At 41.8% G+C, this 14,360-nt stretch overlaps 1 protein-coding gene across 1 annotated transcript in view; it reads right to left on the bottom strand.

Moving 5' to 3' along the window:
- plekhh1 (pleckstrin homology domain containing, family H (with MyTH4 domain) member 1) overlaps positions 1 to 14,360 on the bottom strand; it is a 50,407-nt gene that overhangs the window by 5,615 nt on the left and 30,432 nt on the right. Inside the window, exons 13-29 of the mRNA XM_041813145.1 lie at positions 14,170 to 14,280; positions 13,806 to 13,892; positions 13,108 to 13,266; positions 10,038 to 10,118; positions 9,737 to 9,916; positions 9,553 to 9,664; positions 7,826 to 7,938; positions 5,568 to 5,744; positions 5,262 to 5,359; positions 4,998 to 5,175; positions 3,947 to 4,102; positions 3,415 to 3,512; positions 3,035 to 3,176; positions 2,576 to 2,718; positions 1,271 to 1,400; positions 918 to 1,001; positions 136 to 282 (exon numbers count right to left, since the gene is read on the bottom strand). Of these exons, the coding sequence (XP_041669079.1) occupies positions 136 to 282; positions 918 to 1,001; positions 1,271 to 1,400; positions 2,576 to 2,718; positions 3,035 to 3,176; positions 3,415 to 3,512; positions 3,947 to 4,102; positions 4,998 to 5,175; positions 5,262 to 5,359; positions 5,568 to 5,744; positions 7,826 to 7,938; positions 9,553 to 9,664; positions 9,737 to 9,916; positions 10,038 to 10,118; positions 13,108 to 13,266; positions 13,806 to 13,892; positions 14,170 to 14,280 (2,196 nt within the window). The remainder of the gene's footprint in view (positions 1 to 135; positions 283 to 917; positions 1,002 to 1,270; positions 1,401 to 2,575; positions 2,719 to 3,034; positions 3,177 to 3,414; positions 3,513 to 3,946; positions 4,103 to 4,997; positions 5,176 to 5,261; positions 5,360 to 5,567; positions 5,745 to 7,825; positions 7,939 to 9,552; positions 9,665 to 9,736; positions 9,917 to 10,037; positions 10,119 to 13,107; positions 13,267 to 13,805; positions 13,893 to 14,169; positions 14,281 to 14,360) is intronic.

The raw sequence follows: 14,360 nt of genomic DNA on the forward strand, positions 1-14,360 counted from the left end.
ATAACTTCGTGTACACTTTATAGCGGCATAACTACCTCTGAGTCACAAGTACAGATGTTTGTGAACCCCGGTAAATCAGAAAAAAACAAACTCACTCTAACAGAAAATCTGCTCTGATCTCCCAATGAAACATACCTTTGGTTTAGCCATTGCAAAGACCAGCTTCTCCACGCTCTTCTTCCCGACCCCTGGCTCCCTCTGCTGGCTTGAGACCACCATGAAATCGTCACGGCAACCACCAAAGGTGATCACAGACTGGAAGGGGCACGAGAGAAGCGTGTGCTGAAAATAAAAGAATGCTCTGTGAGAGATGAGAAGAGCAGCTAACATCAGCCACACTGAGAATATGATAATGATCTTAGAATGGAGCACAGATTTATTGATCTCGTTTTCTGCTCTGTTGAAGAAAAGCTCAGGGATAGAGGGGAGTGGAAAAACTTCCGGAGACTTTTTGAAATTTTTCTCTACCTTTCTGAGAACTTTCATTCAGTTTTCCTGTAGATTTCTGATGTTCAAAATATCACAGAATAAAATTATTTCTGACCAGAGGGTCAACAGATCTCTACAGGGGTAGCTGACAAGCTGAGCAGCAGAAAAAAAAGAAATACTCCTTTATTTTATTATTTATTTTGGGGTTTTTATGCCTTCAGTAGAGAGAACGTGCTAAGCCATAGAGCATTAACATTGTTTTTTGTTTTTGTTTTTTTTGTTTTTTTACCTTTTTGTACTGGTTCATTGTGCTTTTCCTTCCCTTTTGTTTAAATTTGGCATCTTTGGAAAATAAGTGGATTAACTAAGTGTGATTCATGAATCTGGTTCTCTACATACGTTACTCAGATCTGACCTTATTTCTGAAAAAGAAAAGGGAACAAAATACTTATGTCTATAGTGTTAAAGGAGGTTTTTGTTGGACTCACCATGGTATAGTCCAGCACACACAGTCCATCTTCATTGACAGCGAGCCACACCTGGCTCAGCTCGACAGGAGAGGGCGGGACGGGCTGTGGACAGAACGAATAAAGAAAGGTCAACTCTCAGGTGTCATCTGTCCTCGTAAACATTACAGCTTCCTGTCTGGCTCTTCTTCAGAGGCTCAAACTGGTCTGACCTGTGTTTAAAGGCTGATGAATGGCTGTGTTTGGGTTCAAGAGGACTAGAAAGTCTATTCTTACTCTTGATGAAAGGTTTCAAAAGACAGGGTTCCTTTTTTAGCAAGACCTCAGACCACAGATGGACAAAGAGCAGTAAAATGACGTCTCCTTTTTCTCACCTTGGCACTGAAGAGTTTGGCTCCAAACAGCGGCCATTTCCGAGCCACAGTTAGGTAGATTCTCACACACTCGGATGCACTGCACCCACGTAGCATAGACCACTTAGTGGCCAGACGCTCAGTTAGATCTCTGATAAAGAAAAGGAACACTTATCAAAATCTAGTCCATCACAAATTCACTACAATTTTATCTTGCAGAATTTTGGGGCATTTCCAGCTCAGCTTTGCTGAACTCTACTCAGATCGGTACCAGGCTCTTAGTTTTTCTATCACAGTTTATACTTTGATAAAATGTCTTCAGCACAGGAGGGGTCGGCATAGCAGGGCTGAACAAAACTGCAGAGACACCAAAGTGTAGCTAGTGTCCTGTCTGCAGCTCTTTGTTAACAACAGGAGACAACCTTTACTGCACAGACAGCTGAGAAAACACTTGAAAAGTACAGGGGCTGTGATACAGCTGTAGGAAGATGACAATGAGAGGGGTTTGATTCCTGGTGGACAGTTGCTTGACGTCATATTCTAGTACCGGCTCAGCTTGCTTGGAATCACTGAAGAGGGGATGACAAAAGAAGTTCTGGGTATGATTCCATGTAAAAAATCCATCCATCTAGCACCATTCTCCAGCTCGTCCAGGGGGATTTCAGAGGCGTTCCCAGGCCAGATGAGACACATAATATCTCCAGTGAGTCCTGGATCTACCCTGGGGTCTCCTTCCAGTTCAACGAAGAAGCAGCCACTCTACCTTGAGTTTCCTCCGCATGTCCGAAATCCTCACCATACCTCTAAGGATGAGCCCAGACATCCTCCTGAGGAATCTCATTTAGACCATTTGAACCTGTGATTTCATTTTTTTGGTCATTAACCCAAGCTCATGACCACAGGTGAAAGGCAGAATAATCGATCCAGAAATTGAGAATTTTGCCTTCAGGCTCAGCTCCTTTTACACCAAGGTGGTACAGTCCAATGTCTGCAGTGCTGCTGATCCTGCACCAATTCACCTGTCCATCTCACAGTCCATTCTACCCTCACTCATAAACAAGACCGTGAGATACTTGAACTCCTTCACTTGGGCTTTAAAGAAAATGTTTAAAAATTAAGAGAAGTTAAAGGAGTGGAGCCACTATCACAAAGTAGAAAAGTACTATTAGTGCCCATCCAGACTTGCTAAAAACACCAATTATTTCCTCCTTTGGTGGAAAATTGCTTCTTGTATGTTTGTCTTTTATGCAGAAGTTTAAATAAATGTCTGTATAACAATCAGGGTAAGATTTTGAATGTATTTGTACAGCAGCAGTGTTGCTCTACCTGAGCTGCTCTGAGCTGCAGTCCTGTTTGTAGCGCTTGGGGTAAAATCGCTCTAAAGCCTGCAGGAGAATCAGCTGAGATTTATGCTGAGGAGAGCTGGCAGGGGAGGAGGCCGCTGGTTTCTCCAGATCACCGTGTTCAACCTGGGTTAAAGCACAAAAACCGACAATTAGAAGGAGTAATTAAAAAAACTTTTATTACCCCACTAAGAGCTTAAAAGCATTAATAAGAGCGGACATAATCATCAATTTAGGACCACAGATAATGATGGGGAAGAAAGTCAGTAATATTAATTTCTAAAGTACTTAGCTAAAACATTATATGATAACATGCAGGGAAAGCATAATCAAGTAGATGTTCTAAAAAATATAAATTCATAACTCTTTCTTATTGAAAAGGCAGATTATTTATTTAACATGCATTTTATCTACAAACGGGCATATACATGTTTATTCGTACCTGTGCCATGAGTGCAGCCACTTCCAGAGCCAGCTCTTTGTTCACGGGGAAGTGGCCTTGCTGAACCTCATCATTCACCTGGTACGCCAGCAGGAGGCGCTCTCGCTCCGTCTCTCCTTTCACCTGAGACCTGAAGCACAATCTGTACACAGAAATACAGAGACATATGACATCTAACTTATTTAACTGGTGGATGCTTTGATTTGTTCCCATGAAGCTGGGAATCATAAAAAAAAAACAAAAAGTAAAAACATCTGAACCCAAATCATTTAACCTTTCTACTGTGTGGCTTATTTTCTAAGGTTTTTGTTAAAGGAAATGAACGCATGCATGGAATCAAAGAGGTTTTCCTGCATAAGCGGTGACAGTAGAGATCTCACCTGCTTTTGTAAGTTAGACGGACGATCCTTGTCCCTTCGTTTTTCCCAGGATGCAGCTCTTTCAGGGCCTGCTCCCATTTGGATATTACATCACAGATCTGTCAGAAGAGACAAACATCAAACAGCAGTCACATATAATTTGAACTATCCGTTGTACTATTTTAGTAGTCTGTCTGAGTCAGCAGGTTAGAGATAAGGAGAGACTAACACTGACAAATACTTGGCAAAGAACCAAATGTCTTCAATGCACTGTTTTGATCAGAAGCACCACTCTCTGATGGCTGAGTAGAAAAAAAATTAAAGAGGAAGAAACGGGACTTCATGATAAATCCCTGAATCCCTGAGGTCTGAACAGCCTCAGTTTGTTAAAACAGTCTTTTACTATCTGTTTCAGTCCATCTTAAATATGATTAATCTGGAGACAATGGTGTAAATTCCTGCAGCTCTAAACTCTCTGTCCTGTCTCTAGAGTTTCTCTCATCTGTCTCTAGAGTTCTCTCATCTTCTCGTATTCAGTGACCCGCTCTCTCACCTTGGCAGATGGCTGCAGGCAGTGCTCCAGGTCTTTTCCTGATGGATCGTCGGTAAAGAGGGCAAAGCCGGACAGCTGAGGCTTTCTCACACAGATCCTCTGATTCAGCGTGTTCAGGAACTCATCCACAGTGGTGGAGCCGTCGAAACCCACCACCTAGGACACAAAATACGGATCAAATCTAACATTTAAGAGTGAAGTTTAATCAGAACTAAAAGATATGACAAGGGTTAGGAGACAGGATTCACAGCTCTGGAAAAACAATGGCATTTTTACAAATGAAGCTCACTGTAGTCATACACCCAGCAGTGATCAGCTGACCGCCAGCTGATCCTAATTATCACCTCCCAGCGCCCACCGCCAATCACAGCTCTTTCTTTCAACACAGCAGAGTATTTAAATATGATGTCATTCTCATTTATCCCTGCTTGTATTAATGCTGATGCACCCTGCTGCTGCTGCTGCTGGTAAAGCTGAACCTCCTCCACCCTAGCCTCCTCCTTTATAGCATAAAGCTGTTGCTCTCTCATATTCAGATTTATGCTACTGTGTGTTAATTGCTTCTGAACTAATTTTATTGTATTCAACATGCATTGCCATGAATATCTAAACATATGGGGGTTTTTAGCTGTGTTCTCCCTGGAAAGGCAACAACTTCAACTGCCTTATCTACATATACCGGTCTGACTTTGAGAGATCTGATCTAGTGTGACTTCAGCTGGACTATCATGACTATGGTTAGTTTTCTTCTAACTGTATGAAAACATACTGATGGTTTTTACTTTCCTTTACAATTTTAAAAGCATGTTAGAGTGTACAAAACTGCACAGATTTAAAAAGCTAGTCATTTCAACTAGTGGCTCTGCTTGCCATTTTACTCCTGCAAAAACTGAGCAGGATGCATGCCAGTGTTATTGGTAATTTTACTTCTGATGAAGACCAGATGGTATGGTGGATTCATCCGTTCACATGTTCTTTTAAATCCTCAATAAAAATGGATATAGCATGAGTAAAACCCCTAAACTAAGAGTTGTACTCCTGTGTCTGTTACCTGGTAGGTGTTGTTCATGAAGTGCACCGGGATGCTGAATGGCAGTGAATGGTGATACGGGTTTCTCAGCAGGATGGAGACGATCTCCATACGTGAAGGTTTGGCCTCCCGCTCCCCGTTCTGCAGAGTTCGCTCCACAGACCTCTGACAGTAGACCGCATACTTCCCCACCTCACTCCTGCAGGTAACAGGGGTAAAAACATTAGAACTGCAGCAGAAAATCACAAGTTGAAATTTTCCTTTCATGCTCAGGAGCTATCTCACCTTGGGTCGGCATTACGCTGCAGGTACTGTCTAAGGTACCAGAGGAAATGTTGTTGAGGGAGAAACAGAGCCACACACAGAGACAACAGCTGCCAGCACTGCAGAAGGAGGAGAAATCTTTAATTTTACTCTCTAATTCTGTCTTTTTTGTGCATACACTTTGAATATTTTCTAAGATAATAACACTCTGTTGTTGTTTCTTGTGTCATTTGCAAAAATTAACATAAAATAAATAAATTGAGGATTCATGTTTTCTCTTTCACCACTCTGGCCATCACATGCATGTGTTTCATCTCCAGCTCTGACCTGGGTCAAGGAGTAGTTGTGTGGCGTCCGGCTGCTCGTCTGCTTGATCAGCTGACAGTACATCTCATTCTGCAGCTCCGGGTGGGTCAGGCACACTTGCAAAGCGTTCTGGGCCAGAGAGGTGTGGTAATCAATGGATGGAGACTCGACCAGCACGTTGATGAAGAGCTGACAGGACTGCAGAGAATAAAACATTTGATTAATTCCTGTGGATGACCAGCAGATGGCGACAAATACCCACACCAACAACACTTAGCAAAATTTACAGCAGCCTTTAAACTCATACGGTTTATGCTGCAGAGCAGTCTGAAGCCTGAAAATCTACCAGAGCTCACTAAAAACCCTCACACAACCAAAGCAAACTGTACAATATCATTGTAACATTTCAGTCCATAACAAGTCTGGACATTTTAGTCTACAGATATGGAGGTTGTGCTGCAATAATCATTTGAAAACTGTCTGAAAAGGAGTCAACAGGACCTCCTAGTGTGATCTATGCAGATGAAGGGAGACCAGAGTCTAGAGGAGTCTAGGATTAAGCCCCTCTAACATATAATAACCCTCATTTAGTCTCAAACATGCTTTAATGTAAGCAGTGATGTACTATCAACAGAATAAACCTTGTGAGGGGAGAGACCAAGGAATGATGAGCTGCTCGAGCCTGTTCTACTAAACAACTCTTTAATGATGAGCCACTGTAGCTAGCTGCTGTTTGAGTACCAGTTTCCTTTCCTCCATCCTTTGTCCTTATTTAATCCACATTTAAAAAGCCAAACTGGTATCAAATGAAGAGAAACCAACCTCTACTGAGCTGAGCCACAAGAGCTGGGTCTTTAAAAAGAGAAGGATTTCCCGTCACAACGAGAGAGACTGGAGAGACATCAGCTGAGGAAACACGGCTCAGAGTTGAATAAGCTAACCCAGGACAGAAGTGGACTGGACCAATCCAGACTGAACCAAACTGGATCGCTTTGTGGAAACAGACCATACAGGAGGCTTGTTTAATTTCTGTCTGCTGCCATTTATCTATTATTTTTCCTGATTATTTCACTAATTTCAGGACACAAAAGCAGCTTGAGAATTAAAAATGTTTTTGTTTTTGCATTTGGCCAAAAAAAAGTTTCTCATATCCAGAAATCACCTCTTATCACCCTGTCAGTATGTTTCCATACATAGCAGCGCCAAGTCAAGCTAATTAGATCTATTTAGATTCACCACAAAGCTACAGAATCTGTGTTGTTTTTTTAACATTGGGTGATTTCTTCCCAGATGTTAGATCCTCCACTCTGGAGTTTGTGTGGTGAAGTCAAAGCTCTGTGCAGGAGGGGATTAGCCCTGTGTAGCATTAAAGGAGTGATAAGGTGAAGCAGCTATCCTGGCTTTTTGTTCAAAGCTGTAAACATACCAGTGAAACTCACAAATGATCCAGTAACTCTTCTGTTTCATCCACAACAACCATTAGTGCTAAAATTGAGGCCAGAGGAAGTAAAAACAAACCAAAATGAGGTCAGATATGTGTCATTATTTCTGCAGTATCCTTTGTTCTCATCCTCATGGACCGCTGAAGACAAAGACCCAGTTGAACAGTTTTTATCAGTACTGTCAGATTCATTAAAACTTCAAAGGCGTGGAGCAGAGCGCAGACTTGAAAAGCGCCTTGCTGCCATTCATTGGCCGTCTTTGTGTGCGTGTTTGGGACTGTTTTTGAAGGCTGGCTGGTCAAAGAGAGAGCCGATCCATTCAACTCTCAATCCCAGTGACTGCAGCGGACGGGGCTGTGAAGCATGAGGAGGGGGCGAGAGAGCTGAAAAGAAAGGAAAAGGATCTTCCTACAAGGTCCCTGCTGGCTGCTCTGACCCTCTTCTTTCTCCCCCTCCTTCCATATCCATAGCTGCCTCTATCTGAAGGCCCTGACCTCCCAGGTCTCCTCTTTAAAGGGGCTCCTTTCACACCAGAGGAACGGTTAGCCTCAATCAGAGCAGATAATCAAGGCCATTATCTCTCTTCCACACTTTTAATGAGCCGGGCCCTCGCCCTACAGTCTTTGATCTGCAGGGAAGAGAAAAGGGGGGGCCACAGAGTGCATTTGAGGAGTAGAAGGGAGATAATGGGGGCTAGGACGGGGACAAACTGGAGTAGGATGGATGATGCCTTAAACAGACCCTCGAGAGAGAGAGCAGGACAGAAAGGATGAAAGGAAGAGCAGAGAGAGGGAAAGAAAGGAGGCAGACAGAGAGGTGAGAGGTGGAGAGTCTGACCTTGAAAAGCTTGAGAGCTTCAGTCTGCAGAGCTTCAGAGGGCAGCGTGGTGAGGGGCGAGCGCAGACCCTCCTTACAGAAGCTCAAGGCCTCGCTCTTCCACAGGGCTGAGTCTGGGAAAAGAAGCACATACACATAAACACGCAAACCCACGCATGCACATGCACACAAACACAAAGATTGAGTTTCAAAGCTGCAGTGACTCAACAGCTGACAGAAACTCACATGGAGAGCTCAGGCTGTAAACACTGTCTGCAGGGTGGATTAAGGTGGTCAGACGTCAGGATGAGAATAACACAAAGAAAGCTACTGAGGATGTTTGGGTCCACTTATAGGAGACCTTTGTTAGACTAAGGCTAAATATACACCTACTACATTTATACAGGATATTTCATCTACTGTAGTCAAGCTTTACAAAGACACCTACAGTATTGTAGACAACATATACACAAGAATCACATGACCTTTAATGTCTAGTTCTTTATAACAATCACATTTAAGCCTGTGTATTTAAAAATAACACGCCCTGATCTTAATGTTCTTCATGTTTCTGTTTGCATCTGTTATCCTGTTATATTCTGCTTTAATGTTGACTATACCAGGGGTTCTCAACCTTTTCAGCCCGTGACCTCCAAAATAAAGGTGCCAGAGACCAGGGACCCCCGCCGTACCTGAAGGTGGTTGAACATCGCCATGCAAAGTCAAGAATGGTCATGTGGAGACAAGGCCGTCCATAAAGGGGAAGCTTTCTGGGGCCCAGCCGAACTGGGGGCCCATGGAGGTCAACAAAATCATGGTCTATTGTAAAGTTAAGCTGTGATAGGCATATTTTATATTTAACCTGAAAAAATAACCATTCTTATCAATGAAACAAATCTCTTTTTTAAATCATTTGTATATAGCCTTCTTAAAAATGTAAATCTATTTAGTTAAAAAAAGAATTAGAATGGCTTAAAAATTTTAAAAATGGGTTAATATTGGCAAAAAAAAAATGTGGAAAAGGTGGTGAAATTGGATAACAGAAAAAAAGGCAAAAATGGGTTAAAGTGGCAAAAATGAGCATAAATAGTGGTATAAGGGAATTAAAAAGTGGCTGAAAGGCTTTAAATTGGAAAAAAATGGGTGGAAATCTGGTGAAATGGGAAGAAAAATTGATCTAAACTGGCTAACTGAGAAAGAAAAAATAGGCAGATATTGGCAGGAATTGGTCAAACTGGCAAAAACTGGCATATCAGATAGCGAAATCTGGTTAAAATGGGAAAATTTGGGCATAAAAAGTGGTAAAATGGGATTAAAAGTGGCAATAATGGGTTAACAGAGGCAATTTTAGGCTTGAAGAAAGAAAGAAAATATTGGTTTATAAGTGGCAAAAACAGGCAGAAAAAAAGTGGTGGAAAGGATCTAAAATGGTAAAAATAAGTGTTAAATGGCAAAAATGTGTTAAAATTTGTGGGAAAAAATATGAAAACTGGTTAAGATTTGGCGAAATTGGTGTAAAGTGGCAACAGTGGAATTTAAAAAATATTCTTATTTTTTCTAGGGAATCTGGAGACCCCTCTTAGTGGCTCGTGACCCCCAAGGGGGTCCTGACCCCAAGGTTGAGAACCACCGATCCATACTAAACACTGCACCACTGTGCAGCCAACACTAAATCCAGCTCAGCATAAATTCCAAGAAAGACATTTCTACTGTTTTCTTCAACGTTGCCTGTTCTCTGTTCTCCTTACCTGGATCTCCATCTGCATCCAGCAGTTTCCCGATGATCTGTTCGTACTCTGTTCCCACCTTAAAGGTGGCACTGCTTCCTGCTGCCACAGTCAGGTGATACAGCCAGGTGTCCTTCACAGGAAATACACATGTTTGAATCTCATCATGACGTTCAGCAATAATGCATGAATGATCTGTTGCTACCTTCTCCTGCTTGGTGCCGATGAGCAGGTACGTAGGACTCTGGTCTCGGGGCTGGACCACTAAAGTGCAGTGTGAGGAGAGGAAGCCTCGACTGCCGGCCTCGTAGTCTTCATCAGAATCACAGGAGCGATCCACTTCCTGCACAGAGGCCTCCCGCATCTGCAGCTGACCCAGAGGCAGCTAGGACAGAAATAAAGACATTATTAGATAATAGTAGTCATTCATAATTAAGGTGGGAATAATCACACTTTTAAAGCAGGTGAGAGCATGTCAGACGTAGAGGGATAGTATTTTTGTCTACCTTGTCTTCCTGGTTTCGATAATAGTAGAAGATTTTTCCAACCAGAGAGCACCACACCAGCTTTGAGTGTCCATGTTTGACCTGGAATAACAAAGCAGCAGAGAGAGTATGAAGACAGCTCACATCTAACACATCTAGCACCAAGCCCCGCCTGTAGCTACCACCTCGCTCTCCTTAAATGGCCTTGATTAATCCTTTTTCAGACATGGCACAAGTGATTCCGATCGGAGCTCTGTAAGATGGATTTGCCTGATGTCTGGCCCACCTATCTTCTTTGCAAGGTTAGTTAAACTATTCTTCTGTTGTAATTTCAGTATTTAGCTCCCTGTCCCATTTCTCCTTAATGCACATGGTTGATGAGTCTTTACCTTCTCTTAGGTTGTGCTGATATTATTCTGAATGTTGTCCTATTTTATCTCTGTGTTGATAATTCCATTTACTGTTTTAAGTTTTATACCTTTACAAATCTCTCAGCTGCAGATATCTAAAAAAGAATTTCCATTCTCTAGTCCAGTGGTTTCCCCAGATCTTTAAATCCATGATGATTCTGTTCTCAGTTATTGTACACATTACTTTAATCCCCTTTATTTCCTAATTTCTAAAGTTTCTGCCTCTTAAATTTGTTTTGAGTGTGCACGCTGCCTCCTCTCTCAGATTCCTTCAACCTTCTTCTGACCAGGAATGTTAAACTATAATAACACCTGATCCTGTCTGTAGAGAGTTTACAGGTAGGAATAGAGCAATGATGTCACCATTAGATGCCATCAGCACTAAGCTAGCTGTACATCCTTCAGAGAGGTCAGCAGGGTTAACTATGAGCATCAAGACTGAACCAAGACCTTGTCACAACCAGTGTTGGGAGTAACGCGTTACTAAGTAACTCTGTTACTTTTTATGGTAACTAGTAGTTTAATGTGTTTCTTTTAAAAATTATTAACGCCAATACAATTACTGAGAATTTAAATCACACGTTACTCGTTACTTTGACAATCGACAACTCGTTGATGAAGGTTAGAAAACATCCGGTTTGGCGGATGACGTGACAGGACCGTAAGCACATCTGCATCCTGTGAGAGAATAGAGCCTCTGCAGACACACACAAACAAACACAGACACTGAAGCGCACACACACGTCATGGCTGAGCGTTCGAGCATGAGCTCTCTGTCTTGGAAACACCAGCATTACTTTTCCCTCTTCAGATAAAGGACAAAAAAGAACAGGGGAGTAAACTTTCCCACCGCCAAGAATATATATTCCAACCTTAAGAAGCACTGAGTTAAACACTGCTACAGCTAAGCTAGTTTCCACAGAGCTGGATGCTACAAACACCGCTAACCCAGGTACCGCTCACGTTAGCCCGGCAGACCAAGGAGGAGCCACTCCATGTAAAAAACCAAGGCTGGATTTTAAATCACCGCCAACTGCACAGTGTGTCACCAAGGCAGCACTAAAGGACTGATTGCAAGGTATGTTGTTAAAGACACGCTGATATAAGCTGTAGAGTCCGCTGCCTTCAGAGAAATAATGAGAAAAAAACATAATACAAGAGAGGACCATCATGTAGAAAGAAATGAGAGCAGTTGGTATTTACTCTGTACACTGTCAATAGAGTACATCTATTTTAGACTTTTTAAACAGTGCACAAATGCTTTAACCATGTCAAAGGTTGAGAAACATTTGTACTGAGTTATACTGTTTCATTACTTTCCGACGCAAAAATAATGGCAACATTATGAATGTGATGTTTACAATGAGGGTTGAAGTAAAAAAGTAACACCTGAGTAACTTTTAAAAGTCACTAGTTACTTTTAGAATGCAGTAACTCAGTTACTTTTTGCATGCAGTAACTAGTAACTGTAACTAGTTACTATTTAACAGTAACTTGACCAACACTGGTCATAACAAGCGGATCAAAGACAGCTCTCAGTGAAGGACTGTGGGATTGGAGAGGACTCTGGCTCCATCATCTCATAGTGAGACCGTCAGTCTTTAGTCAGAGTCCCGTCAAACATACTCATCAGATGTTAAAGTGTCTTAATTTTACCCACAGACTGTCTGGGGCTAAGGAGAGGCAGAGAGAAGAGGAGGTGTCAAACATTCCAGCAGCTTTTGCCTCACAGCCGTGTCCCAACGTGAAGGAGGTTTAAGAATCTGGCTGTAGACTTCTCCGTCAGCCCCCCTCCCCCTGACCCGACCCCAGTGACAGACACTTCCCTATCAGTCTGAAAAGGACATCAGGCCTGAAAAGAGTTATTTCAGGAATCCTTCAGAGAGAGAGGGACTGGATTATCTAGACCAATCTCATCTAGATTATCTACATTTTAGGGAAGTATGGATTTCTACAAATATATCAACTCTTCAACAAGAATCTAAGTAACTCCTAGTAAAGATTAAGATTTTCTATACTATATAAGTAGGGCTAAGTATTAAAAAAGCATTATGAACATTTAACAGTATTACATTTGGATGTGTGTAAATTCAGGTGCTTTAGAAACTGGCATTCCAGTTTTAATGCTAAGCTAAGCTAACCTCCGTTATTTATGCTGAGCTAAGCTAACCTCCAGTTTTAATACTAAGCTAACCTACAGTTTTTATGCTAAGTTCAGCTAACCTATAGTTTTTATGCTAAGCTAAGCTAACCTTCAGTTTTTATGCTAAATTAAGCCAAACTACCTCCAGCTTTTATGCTACACTAAGCTTAGCTAATCTCCAGTTTTTATGTAAAACTAAACTAACCTCCATTTTTTTCTGCTAAGCCAATCTGACCTTCAGTTTTTATACTAAACTAAGCTAACCTCTAGTTTTTTTTTGTTTTTTTGCTAAACTAAGCTAAGCTCCAGTTCTAATGCTGAGCTAAGCTAACCTCTAGTTTTTATGCTAAGCTAAGCTAAGCTCCAGTTTTTATGCTAAGTTCAGCTATCTATAGTTTTTTATGCTAAGCTAAGCTAATTGTCTCATAGCAGTAGCTTCACTTTAGCTAACAGACCTTAGAGTGGTCCTGATCTTGTCTAAAGAGGGTAAGTAACCAGGGGTCTTTAACTGATATGGTCTCAGGACTTGTTTCCTGACCTTTGTAAGCCATCCTCTCATTGTGGGCTTGGCGCTGGTCTCCACGGTAACAGGGCTGCTAGCCTGGACTTTGAGTATGTTCTGCAGGACCCTGATCCACTCTTCCAGGATGTTGGGTGAATCAGCGGTCAGATAGAAGGTCTTCTTCTCCGTGATCAGCTGATGAGACAAAAAGGAGAAATCTGAGAGAAATGCTGACTGAGATAGGATCACGGAGGTGTCGGAGATCAGGATCAGAAAAGCATTCCAGACCAACGCTACAACTGATGTCATTCTAAGTTGCTGCTCTGGTATGAAGCAGGTAAGCTCTGCTGTGATACAGAGCTTTGAGACAGGCTGTGATTCACTAAAAACTGTTTTCTCTATGATTTAAAGTAAATGAAATTGTACATCTAAACAAGGCGTTTATTTGAATTCAGTATATAACCTGTAGAATTTGAGCAACAAACATCAAACTTTAGGATTTCTCAGTTTTAGTCCCTTTGGTAAACACCAATGTTTTTAAAATATGTGCTAATCCACATACTAGTGGATTTTGAAGACAAATTTACCCCAAAGGGACATTAAAGTGTATTCTATTGCATCGTATATGATTTTTAAAAAATTATTATTTTGGCCTTTTTCCTTGTCTTACATGTATGCCAACAGGGCCATAAACCCCAAGGATAAAAATGATTTTTGAGGTTCTCTCCACTTACCTGAAACGTCTGCGCTCCTTCTCCACGAACTATACTGCACGATGAGTTGAGCTCAATCTGACCCTGAGGTTTCCTGATCACGTCACTCTGCAAACACACATTGACAATCACCTTCACTTCTGTTCTGGTTTATAATATCAGCCCCTTCACATTATTAGCATCTGATGATATCATAGATGTAAATGTTTATTTTCCATCTACGCTGACTAAACTCCCCGTGATAAGGGTGGGACTTGTGCTTACAACTGCAGCCATCTTCCACGCAAACACTCAAGATTTTGAAATATTCCTGCAATGTTTTCTGTGCAGACAGTAAAACCTTAGAAGGAAGCAGACAGGCCTGCTCGCAGAGAGAAACACTCACAGGAGATTTGTAGTAGAGGATCTCTCCATTCCTCAGGATGAACCAGCGACGCTTCCAGGCTTTAACCTGACTGCCCATCTTCAGCAGGTACCCAGACTTCTCCAGCATCTCCTGCAGACAGAGATTATTCAGACAAACCTGCCTAGTCATTTCTACATACATTATCTTTTATTAGGGGTTTGCATGTAGAG

This window comes from Cheilinus undulatus, linkage group 18, assembly GCF_018320785.1.
Source record: "Cheilinus undulatus linkage group 18, ASM1832078v1, whole genome shotgun sequence".
In the NCBI taxonomy this organism is placed as follows: domain Eukaryota; kingdom Metazoa; phylum Chordata; class Actinopteri; order Labriformes; family Labridae; genus Cheilinus; species Cheilinus undulatus.